The sequence below is a fragment of the Heterodontus francisci genome, chromosome 4, assembly GCF_036365525.1.
Source record: "Heterodontus francisci isolate sHetFra1 chromosome 4, sHetFra1.hap1, whole genome shotgun sequence".
Classification (NCBI taxonomy): domain Eukaryota; kingdom Metazoa; phylum Chordata; class Chondrichthyes; order Heterodontiformes; family Heterodontidae; genus Heterodontus; species Heterodontus francisci.
Window position 1 is genome coordinate 137715685 of NC_090374.1, and position 18920 is coordinate 137734604.

The 18920-nt window shown below is 44.8% G+C and overlaps 1 protein-coding gene across 17 annotated transcripts in view; it reads right to left on the minus strand.

The window, feature by feature from the left end:
- Window positions 1-18920, minus strand: part of rfx3 (regulatory factor X, 3 (influences HLA class II expression)) — a 651544-nt gene that overhangs the window by 355455 nt on the left and 277169 nt on the right. For 14 of the 17 annotated variants that reach the window (XM_068030220.1, XM_068030230.1, XM_068030214.1 and 11 more), the window contains one exon: window positions 13468-13592. In XM_068030220.1, coding sequence (XP_067886321.1) covers window positions 13468-13584 — 117 coding nt within the window. In that variant the 5' untranslated portion in view covers window positions 13585-13592. Of the gene's footprint in view, window positions 1-13467; window positions 13593-14490; window positions 14536-18920 lie in introns of all 17 variants that reach the window. The other 3 variants (XM_068030223.1, XM_068030228.1, XM_068030226.1) reach the window with 1 other exon arrangement.

The following is an 18920-nucleotide window of genomic DNA, read 5'->3' on the forward strand; positions in this document are numbered from 1 at the left end:
GTGCAGTGCTGGGGCTGAGTTGATTGGCCTCCAACAATCACAACTATCTTAACTATCTTCCTTTTTACTAGGTATGAATCCAGGCAGTGGAGAATTTTCCCTGATTCCCACTGACTTCAATTTTAATAGGGCTCCTTGGTGCCACACTCAGTCAAATGCTGACTCAATGCCAAGGGAAGTTACTCTCAGCTCGCCTCTGAAATTCAGCTTTTATAAAAATGTTTAGATTAAGCCTGTAATGAGGTCTGGAGCTATGTGGTCCTGGAGGAACCCAAACCGAGCAAGGGTAAGCAAGTTATCTGTGACTACGTGCCTCTTGACTGCACAATCAATGGCACATTCCAACACTTAGCTGATGATTTAGAGTAGACTGCTAGGGCAGTAACTGGCCGGATTGAATTTGTCTTGCTTTTTGTGAACAGGACATACCTGAGAAATTTTCTATTTTGTCAGGTAGATGCCAGTGTTGTAACTGTACTGGAAAAGCTTGGCTAGAGGCGCAGCTAGTTCTGGAGCTTGAGTCTTTAGCACTGTAGCTATCAGGCTATCGGGGTCTGTGGCCTTTGCTATATCCAGTGCACTTAGCCGTTACTTGATATTGCATGGAGTGAATTAAATTGGCTAAAGATTGGCATCTGTGATAATGGGGCAAAGCCAAGATGGATCATCTATTCGGCAGTTCTGGCTGAAGCTGACTGCAAACACTTCAGCCTCGTTTTTTGCTCTCAAGTGCTAGACTCCCCCATCTTTGAGGATGGGATGTTTGCAGAACCTCCTTCTCCCGGTAGTTGTTTAATTGTCCACCATCATTACAACGAGATGTGGTAGGATTGCAAAGGTTTGATCTGACCCATTGGTTATGGGATTGCTTAGCTCTGTTTACAGCCTGCTGCTTCTACTATTTAGCATGCATGTAGTCCTATGTTGTAGCTTCACCAGTTTGGCACCTCTTTTTTAGGTATGCTTGGTGCTGCTCCTGGCATGCTCTCCTGCACTCCTCTTTGAACCAGGGTTGGTGACCTGGCTTGATGGTAATGATAGAGTGAGGGATATGCCAGGCCATGAGGTTACAGATCATGGTGGAACACAACTCTGCTGTTGTTGATGACTTACAGCATCTCATGGATGCCCAATTTTGAACTGCTAGATCTGTTCTGAATCTTTCTCATTGAGCACAACAGCAGTGTCACATAACACAATGCAGGGTGCCCTCAGTGTTATGACAGGACTTTGAGGGAATTTTATGCTCTCCCCTGCAGTGAGCTTGGAGGCGGGGAGAGCATAAAATCAGGTGGGATGGTGGCAGTGGGGGGGGGGGGGGGGAGCGCCTGCCACCTTCCCGCCTCCACCAAAATTAAGTCTGGGGCAGGAAGGCCTGTGAACCGCCTTCCCACCCCGCCACCAATTGAGGCCTTTAACTGGGCAATTAATGCCCAGTTAAGGGCCTCATGCCCCCACGCCGCAAGTAGCCCTGTAGTGGGTGGCCCTGTCGCCACATGTCGCCAGCATGACAAACTGTGCTGCTTCCCAGCTCTGGGTGGGGGGTGGGGGGTGGGGGAGAGGCAATGGTAGTCCCTTGTTAAAAGGCACTTGGTGCTTGAATTTGGGACCCGGCATTGGGGAGGGGGAGGCCTGCTGAATGCCCTTGCTAATGACTCCCCCTCACACCCCTCCCCCACGACCCCCACCCTGCCCTACCTGTGGCCTGGGTCCAGTGCCGCTCCTGGGCCTTCAGTACATGTTCCAACAGCAGCAGCCACCACCGCCTCAATGGTGGCGCTGCTAAGTAGAAGAGCTGCCGGCCTATGATTGGCCGGCAGCTCTCCAAGGGCGAGACTTCCATTGCCAGGATCCTTGATCCCATGGAAAGCCCGCCACTGTCCACTTAAGCGCCTAATTGGCATTAGATTAGGCGGGCATTCCACTGAAGAGGCGACATAGGGTTCTCAGCGTCGCTTTTACTGGATGTCGAGACCCCCATCGCCAGCACGAAATACCGGCCGTCGTCTCCACAAGGACTGTGCGGTGGTCACTCCTATCAATACTGTCATGGACAGATGCATCTGCAACAGCTCGATTGGTGAGGACGAGGCCAAATAGACTTTTCCCCCATGTTCATTCTGCCAGACTGGGCCTGTGGCAGGTGGCGAGAGATGGGACTCAGCCAGCTCAATCAGTAGTGGTGTTGCTGAGCCACTCTGTGATGGACACCGAAGTTCCCCTGCCCACCCCATCAAAGTATCTTCTGTGCCCTTGCTACCCTCAGTGCTTCTTCCAAGTGCTGTTCACGTGGAGGTGCACTGATTCATCAGCTGAGGGAGGGCAGTAGCTGGTAATCAGCAGGCAGTTTCCTTGACCATGACTGACCTGATACTATGAGATTCATGGGGTCCAGAATCAATGTTGAGGACTCCCAGGGAGACTCCCTCCTGACTGTATATCACACTGCCACCACCTCTGATGGGTCTGTCCTGCTGTTTTTGAATGGCAAGTTAGGCAAAGTGTAACAAGCTTCAACTGTGCAGGATACATAATCAAGAGCTTATTACAAAGGTCCTCCTGATTTATCAAGGTAGCACAAGTTCCCCTTTTAAGATCAAGATGGTTTTTTCTATGACAATTTGTAGAAGAATATACGTAATTGTCACACTCTTCAACCACTCTTCTTACAACTTTTAGAATGGTTATTTTCCATTGCAATAAGTTGAGGGGCAGAATTCCTGAGGGAGAAATCATAATGGCAACTTCCAGCAAATCTGGCATTGAGATGGAAAATTAGTTTGATTCTGTCATACAATCTGGATATTCCATTAAATTTTGGGATTAACTTCAGGAACTCATGACGTCACAGATGTATTTCTACTGCAACCATAGGGAAACTAATAAAATGATAAAACTATATTGTCCTATCATGCTGTTGCCTCGTCGTTACATCAAATTTTATGAATTCCACAGCTATTCTGAAAAGTATGGCAGTTACCTGACAAATGCATGTCTAGACGGTGCATTGAGTAATATTATAAAGATCTTCAATGCTTGAAATGAGTCAGAGCATAAAAATTATGTGTAGTTATCACTTTCACAGCCACAGGCAGCACTGCCAGGGCAGATGATCTAGGCTGCAGGTCTTCAACTAGTAGTTGGCACAACTCTTCTATTGCCTCTTTAGTGAAGCACACTCATCTCATGCAGAGCTCCTCAATAAGATATTCATTGAATCTCTATGACCTGTAAATTGTGAGTGCAATAGCTTGTAGGATGCATCTTTCTCATATGCTGTCCACCTCTCAATTCCTCCATCCTATACTGCTCCTTTTCCTCCATTATAATTGCAAAGAATTGTTTACTGGCAATCCCATACCTAATATTCAGAACCTCTCACTATGGGTGGGAGCAAAAATATCCCTGTGGTTTGACAAGACCTCTATCTGTCATTGGCAATAACAGTTTAGTTCAAGTAGGAAGCAAATTAAAAACCTGCTGCAAAAGCTCTTTTCTAGCTCCAGTAATTAGTGTTCAAAATTTATTTAGTCTCAGGCTCCAAAGTAAATCATTTTGCCAGTTTCAGCTACTCCTGGCAATAGATAAGCCTTATTGAAATCATCTTAAATTGCTTCCAGTATATTGAGAGAGTAATTTCTGTTTTCCTTTTGTAGGCAAACAAAGGCCTCTTAAGTAGGTAAGTAGCATGACGTTCTGCTCGACAGAGCATCTAACTCGAGAATTTGGTAAGAGGTGGTGCAGTGAGGGAGGAGGTGCTGTTCTGGTCGTTTACAGAACAAGCAGTGATCCAAGAGAGGGGGCTGGAGATGGTGAGACCTGAGAGTTGAAGCAAAGAGACATTAATTAGGTGAGCAGATAGGTGATTTTTAAGGTTTTCTTTCCTTTCTAAACTGGAGCAGAAGTTTAAACTGGTACTTGGGAGATAGAAGAATTGTATAAAATTTATAGCAACTAGTTAAACAACTTAATATAACTACAAATTATCAGTGATATTTCTAAACTTGAACCCCAATTAGTTAAATAAAACACAATAGAGATGGCAGGGCAGGTGATGTGCTGCAGCTGTAGCATGTGGGAGCTGGTGGATACCAGTGTGATCCACTGCAATAACATCTGCAGTAAGTGTCTGTAGCTCAAGGGACTTCAGGTCAGAGTTGATGAACTGGAGTCCAAGGTTCGGACACTGCAATGCATCAGGGAGGGGGAAAGTTACCTGGATACTTTGATCCAGGAGGCAGTCACACCCTTAGGTTAGATACTTCAAATTTGGTCTGCAGTCAGAGGCAGGAGGGTGTGACTACCGATGGAGGCAGGTATGGGGATCCAGAATGCAACACTGGAGGAGCCTCAGACCTTGCACTTGTCCAACAGGTTTGAGGTTCTTGCAGTTTGTGTGGGCCAGAGCAGAGACTACAGGGAGGACGAGCAAACTGAACACAGCACCGTAGTGCAAGGGGCCATTCAAGTTGTTGGGGGGGGGGGGGGGAGGGGGAGAGTAAAAACATAGTAGTAGTAGTATGGGACAGTGTAGTTAGGGGGATAGATACTGTTCACTACACCTGAGAGTGAGAGTCCCAAAGACTGTGGTGCCTGGCAGTGCAAGGGTTAAGGACATCTCCTTGGGACTGGAGAGGAACTTGGAGTGAGGGGGGATGGATCCTGTTGTCGTGGGTACCAATAACATAGGTAGGACTAAGAAAGATGTTCTGCTAAGGGAGTATTGGTGGCTAGGGGCCATATTAAAAAGCAGAACCACAAAAGGTAATAATCTCTAGATTATCTCTAGACCTGAGCCACGAGCAAATTGGCATAGCGTAAATAAGATCAGAGAGTTGAATGCATGGCTGAAAGATTGGTGTGGGAGAAATGGATTTTGATTCATGGGGCACTGGCAGCAGTATTGGGAAAGAGAGATGGCCTTCACCTGAACCACGGTGGGACCAGTGTCCTGGCACATCATATAACTAGGGCTGTAGAGAAAGCTTTAAGCTAATAGTTGGGGGGAGGATTCAGGTGAGAGGAAATTTAGAAAGTTAACAAGACAGGACAAGGCAATAGTGCAGGGTAGTAATACGAGTAATGATGATCAGAATGTGACAGGAAGGATAAAGCGTACAAACATAAGAGTGCACCAGCAAATAAGGTCAGAGTAGGGAAAAATGGTAAAAAAGACAGAATTAAAGGCTCTTTGCCAGAATGCACACAGCATTCATAACAAAGTGGATGAATCGATAGCACAAATAGAACTACATGGGTATGATACGATAGCCTTTACAGAGACGTGGCTGCAAGATGACCAAGCCTAGAAACTAATGTCATGCTGCGCCCCCACCTGCCAAGAATGAGGCACATTAATTTCACCATATGGACTTTAAATTTCAAATTGTTGCTAGGAAGAAGAGAAGGTCTGTTACAAGGGCTGCCAGACTTGGATGGAGTATATTTGCATACCAATAGGGACAAGAGAGGTTGCTTCCCTTATCCAATTTAACCCACAATGGATGTTGATCACCGAACAGTGAGGGGGTGGGGGTGCTCGCATTCCAGGGCCTGTTGGGGTGATGCAATCCACAGGGGCCAGGACTGCTTGGACCAGCTGATCACATGACTAATGGGCAGTTCCACGGTTTTTTTGAACTAGCCGCAGAGAGTTTGGGCAGAAAGATTGTTTGCTTCTGGACTGAGAATATCTCTCCTGTCTGCTCCCATCTCTTTCTCACAATCCTCTGAATCCGCTAAAGACATATGAACCCCAAGAGAGAAAAGTATCCGACAGCAAGCAAGGTTTAAGAATACTGGGCCCCAACGAAAAGCAAGATCTACCTACAATCAAGGACTCTACAGTGAGCTTGAAGAATCCTAACAAAAATTCTTCAGATACATTTCCACTTTATTTCTTCTGCTCTTTTCTGTCTCTATTTGCATGTGTGCGTCGCGCATCATGTATCCGTAGGCGTCAACTGAATTAGAGTTTAAGTTCAAGTTTAATACATTTCAACTTTTCTTCTTTAATCCTAAGAAAACCTGCTTGTGCTGGTTTCTTTGCCTTATAATTGAAAAGCAGCAAACAAGGATTCACCAAAGGGGAGCTAAAAAGTGTGTTTAAAAATAAAACCTGTTACGGTAACACCAGATGAAGGCTGAGAGGGATCCTGGACACCTTTCTCACCAGGTTGTAACATTAAATATTCAAGGGTATTTGACATTTCGGAAGGATAGGAAGAAAGGAAAAGGAGGTGGAGTAGTTCTGTTAATAAAGGATGAGATCAGTACAGCAGTGAGAAATGATCTTGGCTTGGAAGATCAAGACGTAGAATTAGTTTGGGTGGAGATAAGAAATAGCAAAGGAAAGAAGTTTCTGCTGGGAGTAGTTTATAGGTCACCTAACAGTAGCCACACTGTAGGACAGAATATAAAGCGAAAAAATAATGGGGGCTTGTGGGAAAGGTACTGCAATAATCATGGACAATTTTAATCTTCACATAGATTGAGCTAATCAAATTGGCAAAGGCAAGCTGGAGAGTTCAGAATGTATAGGGACGGCTCTTGGAACAATATGTTCTGGAACCAACCCGAAGCAGGCTATTTCAGATCTGGTAATGTATAATGACACAGGATGAATAAATGACCTTATCGTAAACGATCATCTAGGCAAGTGTGATCATAACATGATGAATTTCAGAGCTGAAATTTACCAGCCCCTCGAGATTGGGGGGTCGTGGTGGAAGAGGCCCACCACAACCTCCAAGAGAAGGCCCCGCTGCATTTTACCAGCAGGGACAAGGCCTCTGTGCGACCCCCCCACTGCCAAGCGGTGGGACCTTCGTTTGCCTACTCAAACTTATTCAAAAAAATGTTACTGACCTTACCTGACCAGGCAGCCGTGCCACGCCGATATTGTGGCTGAAGACCCATCATGCCTTCCGAACCCCATTTGGGGATTCAAGATAAGACACTGCTGGGGATGGGGGAGCAGTGAAATTATCAGGGCGGAGGGGGAGAGGGAAAAACACTTTTATTGGCTGTAGGGATGGTGGGAAGGGGTTGAAGGGCAAATGTGAGGAGGTTGAGGGGGAAAGTTCAAGTTGGGAATAAAATAAATTTTCCACATATAGGGCAATAAGAAAACTATTGGGGGGGCAGTTGGGAAAGGGCCTCCAGCTTTTAATTTTTTTTGAAGAAAATTAACAATAATATAACTTTAGAAATTCAAACTTTTGCTAAGGGCTTGAAGTCCTTTAAAAATGGCACCGGTGCCTGTGTGGTGGCACTAGATGCCATTGCCGGGGACGGAGTGGCCGCCCCCTCTATGTCATTGGTAGTGGCCGCTCTGCCCCCTCCATTTAAATGAGTCCTCGCACAAAATATCACTGGGGCTCAGCGAGGCGCATCTGTGCCTGAAAGCCACCAATTTCAAAGCATGCCGCCGCAATTTGTGGCGCACTAATAAAATTCAGCCCTCACATTGAGTTTGAGGGTGAGAAGTTTGGGTCTGAAACTAGTGTCTTAAACTTAAATAAAAGCAATTACAAGGGTATGCTAACAGAATTGGCTAAAGTGGACTGGGAAAATAAGTTAAAAGGCAAGACAGTAGAGAAGAAGTAGCAGACATTTAAAGAGATATTTCATAGCTCTCAACAAAGATATATTTCATTAAGAAGGACAGTCTCTAAGAGAAGGATGCCCCATCCATGGCTAACTAAGGAAGTTAAGGGTGGTATTAACTTGAAAGAGAAGGCGTACAATGCTGCGAAGATGAATGGTTGCCCAGAAGATTGGGAAAAATTTTTGAAACCAGCAAAGGATGACTAAAAAACGATAAGGAGGGAGAAATTAGAGTCTGAGTCTACACTAGCAAGAAATACGAGAACAGACAGTAAAAACTTCTACAAATGTATAAAAAGGAAGAGAGTAGCTAAAGTAAGTGTCAGTCCCTTAGAGGTTGAGACTGCGGAATTAATAATGGGAAACAAAGAAATGGCAGAGACTTTGAACAAGTATTTTGCATCTGCCTTCACAGTAGAAGACACAAAAAATGTCCCAAGAATAGCAGAAAATCAAGAGGCAAAAAGGAAGCGAAGAGCTTAAAAGAATCACTATCACTAGAGAAAAAGTAAAAAGAGAAAGAAAAAGCCTGTTATACTTTCAGCACTCTACGAACAGCTTTGCCTGTGCTGGGACAAGGGAGCAGTACCACAGGACATGCGCGATGCCAATATCATCATCCTCTACAAGAACAAGGGTGACCGCGGTGACTGCAACAACTACCGTGGAATCTCCCTGCTCAGCATAGTGGGGAAGGTCTTCGCTCGAGTTGCTTCAAACAGGCTCCACAAGCTGGTCGAGCGTGTCTACCCTGAGGCACAGTGTGGCTTTCGAGCAGAGAGATCCACCATTGACATGCTGTTCTCCCTTCGCCAGCTACAGGAGAAATGTTGTGAATAACAGATGCTTTCATTGATCTCACCAAAGCCAAAAGAAAGATCGAATGTCCACCAAAGCTACTAAGTATCATCACCTCATTCCATGACAATATGAAAGACACAATTCAGCATAGCGGCGCCTCATTAGACCCCTTTCCTATCCTGAGTGGCGTGAAACAGGGCTGTGTTCTCACACCTACACTGTTTGGGATCATCTTCTCACTGCTGCTCTCACATGCGTTCAAGTCTTCAGAAGAAGGAATTTTCCTCCACACAAGATCAGGTGGCAGGTTGTTCAACCTTGCCCGTCTAAGAGCGAAGACCAAAGTACGGAAAGTCCTCATCAGGGAACTCCTCTTTGCTGACGATGCTGCTGAGATTAACATCTCACACTGAAGGGCGTCTGCAGAGACTCATCGACAGGATTGCGGCTGCCTGTGACGAATTTGGCCTAACCATCAGCCTCAAGAAAACGAACATCATGCGACAGGACGTCAGAAATGCTCCATCCATCAATATCGGCGACCACGCTCTGGAAGTGGTTCAAGAGTTCACCTACCTAGGCTCAACTATCACCTGGAACCTGTCTCTCGATGCAGAGATCAACAAGCACATGGGAAAGGCTTCCACTGCTATGTCCAGACTGGCCAAGAGAGTGTGGGAAAATGGCGCACTGACACGGAACACAAAAGTCCGAGTCCATCAAGCCTGTGTCCTCAGTACCTTGCTCTATGGCAGCGAGGCCTGGACAATGTATGTCAGCCAAGAGCGACGTCTCAATTCATTCCATCTTCGCTGCCTCCGGAGAATCCTTGGCATCAGGTGACAGGACCGTATCTCCAACACAGAAGTCCTCGAAGCGGCCAACATCCCCAGCATATACACCCTACTGAGCCAGCGGTGCTTGAGATGGCTTGGCCACATGAGCCGCATGGAAGATGGCAGGATCCCCAAGGACACATTGTACAGCGAGCTCGTCACTGGTATCAGACCCACCAGCCGTCCATGTCTCCGCTTCAAAGACGTCTGCAAACGCGACATGAAGTCCTGTGACATTGATCACAAGTCGTGGGAGTCAGTTGCCAGTGATCGCCAGAGCTGGCGGGCAGCCATAAAGGCGGGGCTAAAGTGTGGCGAGTCGAAGAGACTTAGCAGTTGGCAGGAAAAAAGACAGAAGCGCAAGGGGAGAGCCAACCGTGTAACAGCCCCGACAACCAATTTTATCTGCAGCACCTGTGAAAGAATCTGTCACTCTAATATTGGCCTTTATAGCCACCCCAGGCGCTGCTTCACAAACCACTGACCACCTCCAGGCGCTTACCCATTGTCTCTCGAGACAAGGAGGCCAAAGAAGAAGAACTTGAAAAACTAATGGGACTAAAAGCTGACAAGTCCCCTGAACCTGATGGCCTGCAATCTAGGGTCTTAAAAGATGTGCCTGCAAAGATAGTGAATGCATTGGTTGTAATCTTCAAAAATTCCCTAGATTCTGTAAAGGTCCCAGCAGATTGGAAAACTGCAAGTGCAATACCTCTATTAAAGAAAAGGGGACGACTGAAAGCAGGAAACTGCAGGCCAGTTACCTTAACATCTGTCACTGGGAAAGTGCTGGAATCCATTATTAAGGAAGTAGGAGCAGGACATTTGGAAAATTATAATGCATTCAGGCAGAGTTAACATGGTTTTGTGAAAGGAAAATGGATTTGACAAATTTATTAGAGTTCTTAGAGGATGTAACAAGTAGGGTGGATAAAGGGGAACCAGTAGATGTAGTGTATTTGGATTTCCAAAAGGCATTTGATAAGTTGCCATATAAAAGGTTGCTAGACAAGATAAGAGCTCATTGTGTTGGGGGTAATATATTAGCATGGATAGCGGATTAGCTAACTAACAGGAAACAGAGATTCAGGATAAATGGGGCATTTTCAGGTTGGCAAACTGTAACTAGTGGAGTGCCACAGGGATCAGTGCTGCGGCCTCAACTATTTACGATCCGTATTAATGACTTGAAGGTACCGAGTGTATCGTAGCCAAATTTGCAGACAGTACAAAAATAGGTAGGAAAGCAAGCTCTGAGGAGGACACAAAGTATCTCCAAAGAGATATAGATAGGTTAAATGAATGGGCAAAAATTTGGCAGATGGAGTATTGTGTGAGAAAATGTGAGACTGTCCACTTTGGCAGGAAGAATAGAAAAGCAGATTATTATTTAAATGGAGAGAGATTACGGTAAGCTCTACTGCAGAGGGATCTAGATCTCCTTGTCGATAAATCACAAAAAGTTAGCATGCAGCTACAGCAAGCAATTAGGAACACAAATGGAATGTTGGCCTTTATTGCAAGGGGGATGGAGTATAAAAGTAGGAAAGACGTGGTACAACTGTCCAGGGCATTGGTGAGACCACACCTAGAGTACTGCATACAGTTTTGGTCTCCTTACTTAAGCTGAGATATACTTGCATTGGAAGCAGTTCAGAGAAAGTTTACTAGGCTGATTCCTGGGATAAAGGGTTGTCTTATGAGGAAAGATTGAACAGGTTGGGCCTATATTCATGGAGTTTAGAAGAATGAGAGGTGATCTTATTGAAACATATACGATTCTGAGGGGGCTTGACAAGCTGAGAGGATGTTTCCTCTTGTGGGGGAATCTAGAACTAGGGGGCACAGTTTCAAAATAAGGGATCTCCCTTTTCAGACAAAGATGAGGAAGAATTTCTTCTCTCTGGGGATCATTAATCTTTAGAATTCTCTTCCCCAGAAAGCAGTGGAAGCTCAGTCATTGAATATATTCAAGGCTCGAGTTAGACAGATTTTTGATCTACACGGAAGTCAAGGGTTATGGGGGCAGGAAGGAAAGTGGAGTTAAGACCTCAATCAAATCAGCCTCCTCTCAAAATGCAGAACTGCTAAAAAGGTATTCCAGAAATGCCAAAAAAACTAGTAATTTTAAGGCCTTGGTGATGTGTTCATCCATTCCTCCAGAAGTGCAGTAAACCAACTGGCCACATACAAAAGTTTCATGCAAGTGCTGTCTTTCCTAGAGCCTTCAGGATGGCTGATATTATCTAGCTATTATCTTCTATTTTACCAGAATGATATTTAGACGGCAAGGGTTAAATTTACAAGGAGCGATTACACAAACTAGGGTTGCTGCATTCCTGAAATTTAGAAGGTTAAGGGGTGCTTTGATCAAAGTTTTCAACATATTAAGGGGAACAGATAGGGGAAAGAGGGAGAAACTATTTTCACTGGTTGGCCAGTCTAGGGCTAGGGGGCATAGTCCAAAAAATAGAGCCAGCCCTTTCAGGAGTGAAAAGGCGGGTATTGAAGTTAGGTCGATCTAATTGAATGACAGGACAGGCTTGAGGGACTAAATGGCCTACTCCCCTTCCAGTGTTCCACCTGATGATACATGTACCATCACGCAAACACATTAGCGGATCTGACCTAAAATGATTTCCACTGCCACAAAATGAACTTGTTTTTGGAGCCCAGAAAATTGCCAAATTTACAAAGACTCACTCATCCTGATCTGGTCGTGTTTCTCCACATTATTTCTATATGACAACAGACCGCAGACCTGACTCCTTAGTATATTGTTTCCAATAAAACTGTGACGGCATCCAACAGTGTTAATCCAATGCATAAGGCACATAAGTCATAAGAAACTCAATCCACTATTGAAAAATACTTTTTGCTGTAAACGTACAGGTGTAATAAAGTTCAAACTATAGCATAGAAGTTGGATCATTTAACTTGTAGTCTGCTGTCAATGGCACACTATGGGCTGGATTTTGTGCTGGAGGCGGGGCTCTTGGCGCCAGGTCAAAAAGGCAGGGGGATCCCCGCCTCTACCTTTCCAAACAAAACCCCCGCACACCAACCCCCCAACCCTGGGAGCGATCCTCCGGTCTTTTTAAATCAAAGTTTCTCGAGCCAGGATCCCCGTCCCTTTAAAGACAGGGATCCCGCCTCCATGAGCTACCGGCCAAACAGAGGGCCAGCAGCTCAGCAGTATTGGTAGTACCACCAGGAGTGGTGGCCAAGGCCAGTACTGCAGAGGTCTCGGACCCAGGCCCAGCGCTGGAACCCCAGACCAGAGATAGGTGAGGCAGGTTTGCCGGGGCCAGTCTGGATGGCCCCAGAAAGAGGGGTAGAGGGGGTGATTGTGCACTCCAGGGGGAGAGGGGGTGGGCGGTCCCAGGAGATTGCGTTGTTCCCAATGGGGGTCCTCCGTGGGCCACAAATTGCCCACGAAGGAGGGAACCCCCCACCCCCACCAAGCCCACAGGGAGGGCGTCTCATGTTACGAGGCTCCCTCACCGCGTGGCACAGGCTGCGCTTCCCTGCACCCCTGCCACTGGTAAGATCTCAGCGGCAGTGGAGAGAGGCCCTTAAATGGCCGTTAATAGGCCACTTAAGGGCCTCAATTGGCCTCTGGGCAGGAAGGCAGTCGACAGCCTATCCACCCCGGGAAGATCACTTGACGATGTTCTCTCCATCACGCCACACCCCCACCCCAACTCCCCCGCACCCTCCCGCTGCCCAGTGCGAAACTCCAAGCTCCTCCCCCGCCCCCAATCCTGCCTCAGGGGACCACACAAAATCCCAGCCGATGAATGAAAAAATCTTAAAATAATGGCTTAAGTCTTCAAAATATGGCAATGGAGTTCTGTGCCAATGCAGTATATGTTCCTCTTTGTAAAGTTAAAGAAACAATACTAATTCTAATGACAGTAAATTAAAGAAAATACAAGGCAAGAGCTGGAAGGCTCTCATACAGAGAGGGGGCAAAAGGTGAAGTGCTTTCATGTTTGTTGTATCCCAGAGACTGATGATTGTATGTTCCACACACAATTGTGTTTGGAATCTCTTCATAAGCAGTTGAAGGCTACTATTCTACATTTTCTCATGATAACGAATGGAGGCTCGGTTGACCGTCTGGGTGTAGGCCACTTATTTCTCCCTCTTAGCATCAGAACAAGGACAGTGGTTAAAAAAAAAGAGAAAACATCATTGCCGTTCCAGCTGAAATACTTACCTGCTGCTGAACGGGTACCTGTTGTACCACTTGGGCCTGCACCGCCTGCTGTCCTGCCACTGAGGTCTGCAAAGTCACTGTTGATGTGGTGTCTGAACCAGCCTCAGAGGTCTGCATATTGGGCTCTAAAGAAACAGAAGAAAATTGATCAGGATGCATTCATTCAAATGTTGGCATCACGGCATATGGGGAAATAAACCCTGATGCAAATTTGGTTCTTCTGCTAGAAAGAAAAAAGTGCATGACAGAACACCACAGAAGGCACAAAACTACTCTAAATGTTAGGCTAGGGCTATTTCCATTTCTGCAGTTACCAGTCCATGATTTAACATCCCATAAAAGTAAATGGACAGAAAATAACGGGTGTGTGAGCCAAAGAAAGAAAATCCCAGCTTCAGTATTAACTGATTTTGTATATGAGTTCCTCCGTTGGTACGGCACAGGGCCTATAGATACTTTTTTTGACAAATTGCGCTACCAAATTATAAACACAAAATTCAAGCAGTGTTTTGTTACTTCAAAGAATCTTCTGTACTTTATTCCAAGTATGTTACATTTCTACCTTTCAGAAGAACCCACAGATTCATCTCTCAAACATTTTTTGTTTGTGCCCATCAAAAATGTTTGTGCCCAAACTTCATTTTTGTTACTGTTGCTCTATCCACTAACACTGGTGTCCATTCGTGAATCTGGCATTATAATGTAGTTGTAGCTTAGGCGCTTATACATTGACAAGAGTTAATCAAATTCAGCAATAAAACTGTCCAATTCTTATTAGAATTGCGTCCAAATGCTTTGTCCTGAGATCAAACTCTCTCAGGGTCTAGGACCTATCCTTTGCTCCTTTCATGGAGTTTCTATTAATCTCACTTCAGGACTTGAGCAGGTCATCTAAGATGACACTCAGTAGAATATGAAAGATATGCTTTATTGTTAGAGGTGCAGTCTATCAGCTGAGTTGTTAAAACAAAGCGTCATCTACTTTTTCGGGTGAACATAAAAAAAACCCACAATACTACTCACAGAAAAGTAGAGGTTTTTTCCTGTTGTTCCAGCCAACATTCATCTCTGTCAACACCAAAAAAATGACTGGTCATTTATCTTACTCCTATTTGTGGGATGTTATTGTCTACAAATTAGCTGTCTTGTTAGCCTAAATACTAAGTGACTGCACTCCAAAAGTATTTCAATGGCTGAAATGGATGTGATAAAATGTAAAATAAATATAATTTCTTTTTCTTTATTTCTGAATGCTGCTGTAACAACTGTTTTCTCTCATGATGTGAGAATGTCCAGTTTCTGGCACCCTTGGAACTGTTCCTGTACCAGTATTACTGCAGCATTGTGGTCTCCAAGTACGGCCATTGACAGTATCAGACCTCCAATTGCAGTTCTGACCCTCTATGACCACTTTCTCCTCTCTTTTTGCAACCTTATTTATTTCCGAGATGTTGATACTCCCAAACCACACTATTTTGCCCCACTTCCCTCCAGTACTGCCAATTCTAGGACTCTTCCCCAGCACTGCCAAAACAGCATTAAAGTTTTTCCTCCAACACCCTGTAAGCAACAACAGGAGAACTCTGCTAGCTTATATTGAAGTACTGAAAAATAGACTGTGGTTCCCAACTAATCTATTAAATCATATAGTACAGATGACATAATAAAAACTCAAGTAGTTATGCAAACATATTTTTGGGATTAATATTAGGGAATGAACACTTTTGAGACCTGCTGCCAAGATTAGGTATGCCAGAAATGTGCTATAATCACAAACTACACAGCAGCTTCTCTGAGAATTTGTTAATGATAAAGAAACTTCCTAATGCTGCTAGTGCAGCACAAGTGTGGGCTAGGAGCTCAGAGGCAGGATATTTTTGTTCACAGCCTCAAAAACATCATAGAGATATGTGTTGTGATCAAGAGGTAAAACTAATTGATGAACTTTTTTTTAACTTCCAAATGCTGTTTTTCAAATGCCTATGTGTATTTATGAATTAAAATATACTCATTTTGTAAGATGTTACAAGAACATAGGCTCTTTTCCTGCATTTTTTTTTAAATTGAACTTGATCGAATTTAGATTTTCATATTTTAAAATCATGGCCCAACATCAGACTCAGTTTTGGAGAACATGATTCAGCCTTACTGTACAGTATTTATTTTATCCCTTTAACAGAATATATACAGTGCTGTGTTATCAATATTCATTAAAGGCGAGCACAGCTATATTGTATTGTATACTAGCAGAGATCTGCAAAATATTTGCAGTCAAATTAATATACTTAGCCAATTCTTAACCACCTCTCCCATGTCATCCACTCACTCCCATGCCATACCTATCCCATACCAATCTATCCCTCTCCAATACCATCCCCTCCCTCCCTCCCAGGAAATCTCCCAGAAATACTAGGGAACCAAGGGACTTGTGAAAATGAGGAACTGAAAGAAATTAGTATTAATAAAGAGGTAGTACTCGAAACATTAACTGGATTGAAGGTTGATAAATCTTTTGGACCAGATGAGCTACAGCCCAGAGTGTTGAAGGAGGTAACTATTCAGATAATGGATGCATTGGTGGTTATCTTTCAAAATTCCATTGATTGAAAGGATCCTGTAGACTGGAAAGTAGCAAATATAACGATTCTATTGAAGAAAGGTGAGAGAGAGAAAACGGGGAACTGCAGACTAGTTAGTTTGATGTCAGTAATAGAGAAAATGTTAGAATCTATTATAAAGGATGTGATAACTAGACCACTTAGAAAATAATGATATGATTGGGCAGAGTCAACATGGATTTATGAAAGGAAAATCATGGTGTTGGTGTTTTGAGGATGTTACTTGCAGCATAGATAAAGGAGAACCAGTGGATGAGATTTTTTTTAAAGAGATACAGAACTGAAACAGGCCCTCCGGCCCACCGAGTCTGTGCCGACAAACAACCACCCATTTATACTAATCCTACACTAATTCCATATTCCTACCACATCCCCACCTGTCCCTATATTTCCCTACCACCTACCTATACTAGGGGCAATTTATAATGGCCAATTTACCTATCGACCTGCAAGTCTTTGATATGTGGAAGGAAACCGGAGCACCCGGAGGAAACCCACGCAGACACAGGGAGGACTTGCAAACTCCACACAGGCAGTACCCAGAATTGAACCCGGGTCGCTGGAGCTGTGAGGCTGCGGTGCTAACCACTGCGCCACTGTGCCGCCCTAAATGTATTTGGATTTTCAGAAGGCTTTTGATAAGTCCTACACGGGAGATGAGTAAATAAAGTTAGAGCATAGGGGATTGGGGGAAATGTACTGGTATGGATTGAGAATCGGTTAACAGACAGAAAACAGAGAGTCGGAATAAATAGGTCATTCTCAGGATGGCAGGCTGTTACTAGTGGGGTACCGCAAGAATCAGTGCTTGGGCCACAGCTGTTCACAATCTATATAAATGATTTGGATGTGGGGACCAAATGTATTATTTTCAAATTTGCTGATAACATAAAACTAGTGGGAATCTAAGTTGTGAGGATGATGCAAAGAGGCTTCAAGGGGATTTGGACAGGCTAAGTGAATGGGTAGAACATGGCAGATGGAATATAATGTGAATAAGTGTGGAGTTATCCACTTTGGTAGAAAAAAGAAGAAAGACAGAATATTTCTTAAATAGATTCGGAAGTGTTGATGTCCAAAGGGACCTGGGTGTCCTTCTGCATGAGTCACTAAAAGCTAACATGCAGGTGCAGCAAGCAATTAGGAAGGCAAATGGTTTGTTGACATTCATTGCAAGGGGTTTTGAGTACTGGAGCAAAGAAGTCTTGCAGCAATTATATAGTGCCTTGGTGAGACTGCACCTGGAGTATTGTGTACAGTTTTGGTCTCCTCATCTAAGGAAAGATCGAGGAAGTGCAACGCAGGTTTACCAGACTAATCTCTGGGATGGCAGGATTGTTTTATGAGGAGAGATTGAGGAAACTGGGACTATATTCTCGAGTTTCAAAGAATGAGAGGTGATATGGGCGGCACAGTGGCGCAGTGGTTAGCACCGCAGCCTCACAGCTCCAGGGACCCGAGTTCGATTCCGGGTACTGCCTGTGTGGAGTTTGCAAGTTCTCCCTGTGTCTGCGTGGGTTTCCTCCGGGTGCTCCGGTTTCCTCCCACAAGCCAAAAGACTTGCAGGTTGATAGGTAAATTGGCCATTATAAATTGTCACTAGTATAGGTAGGTGGTAGGGAAATATAGAGACAGGTGGGGATGTTTGGTAGGAATATGGGATTAGTGTAGGATTAGTATAAATGGGTGGTTGATGTTCGGCACAGACTCGGTGGGCCGAAGGGCCTGTTTCAGTGCTGTATCTCTAATCTAATCTAATCTAATCTCAGGGAAACTTGCAAAATTCTTACAGGGTATGATCGGGTAGATAGGATGTTTCCCCTAGCTGGTGAGTCTAGAACCAGGGGACATAGTCTCAGAATAAGGGGTAGGCCATTTAAGACTGAGATGAGGAGGAATTTGTTCACTCAGAGGTTGCTGAATTTTTGGCATTCACTACCCAAGAGGGCTGTGGAAGCTTAATCACTGAGCATGTTCAAGACAGAAATCGATAGATATCTGGATACTAATGACATCAAGGGATATGGGGATAGCACGGGAAAGTGACATTGAGGTAGATGATCTGCCATGATCTAATTGAATGGCGCAGCAGGCTCCACTGGCTGAATGGGCTATTCTTGTTCCTATGTTCCTCCCATGTCAACCCCATCCCATGTCATTCTATATTTCCCATGCCATCCCTCTTATCCATTCCATCTTTTCCATGCCACCACTCCAATGCCAGCCCCTCCCACCTATGTCATCTCCATCCCATGACATTCTATCCTTCCCCTCCCTCCAACTCCTCTCATGCCATCTCCATCCCTTGCCATTTCATTCTTTCCATGCCACCCCTTACTCTCATACCATCCCATTCCATCCGCTCCCTCCCATGCCATTTCATCCTTCCCATGCCATCCCTCTCATGCCATCCCCATCCCGTTCATGCCATCTCCATCCCATCATATATACTTGACCTCGTCCTCACCAATCTGCATGCAGCAGATGCATCTGTCCATGACAGGATTGGTAGGAGTGACCATCGCACAGCCCTTGTGGAAAAGAAGTCCTGCCTTCACATTGAGGATACCCTCCATTGTGTTGCGTGGCACGAGCACCGTGCTAAATGGGATAGATTTCGAACAGATCCAGCAATGCAAAACTGGGCATCCATGAGGCACTGTGAGCCATCAGCAGCAGCAGAATTGTACTCAATCACAATCTGTAAGCTCATGGCCCAGCATATCCCCCACTCTACCATTACCATCAAGCCGGGGGATCAACACTGGCTCAACAAAGAGTGCAGGAGGGCATACCAAGAGCAGCGCCAGGCATACCTCAAACTGAGGTGTCAAC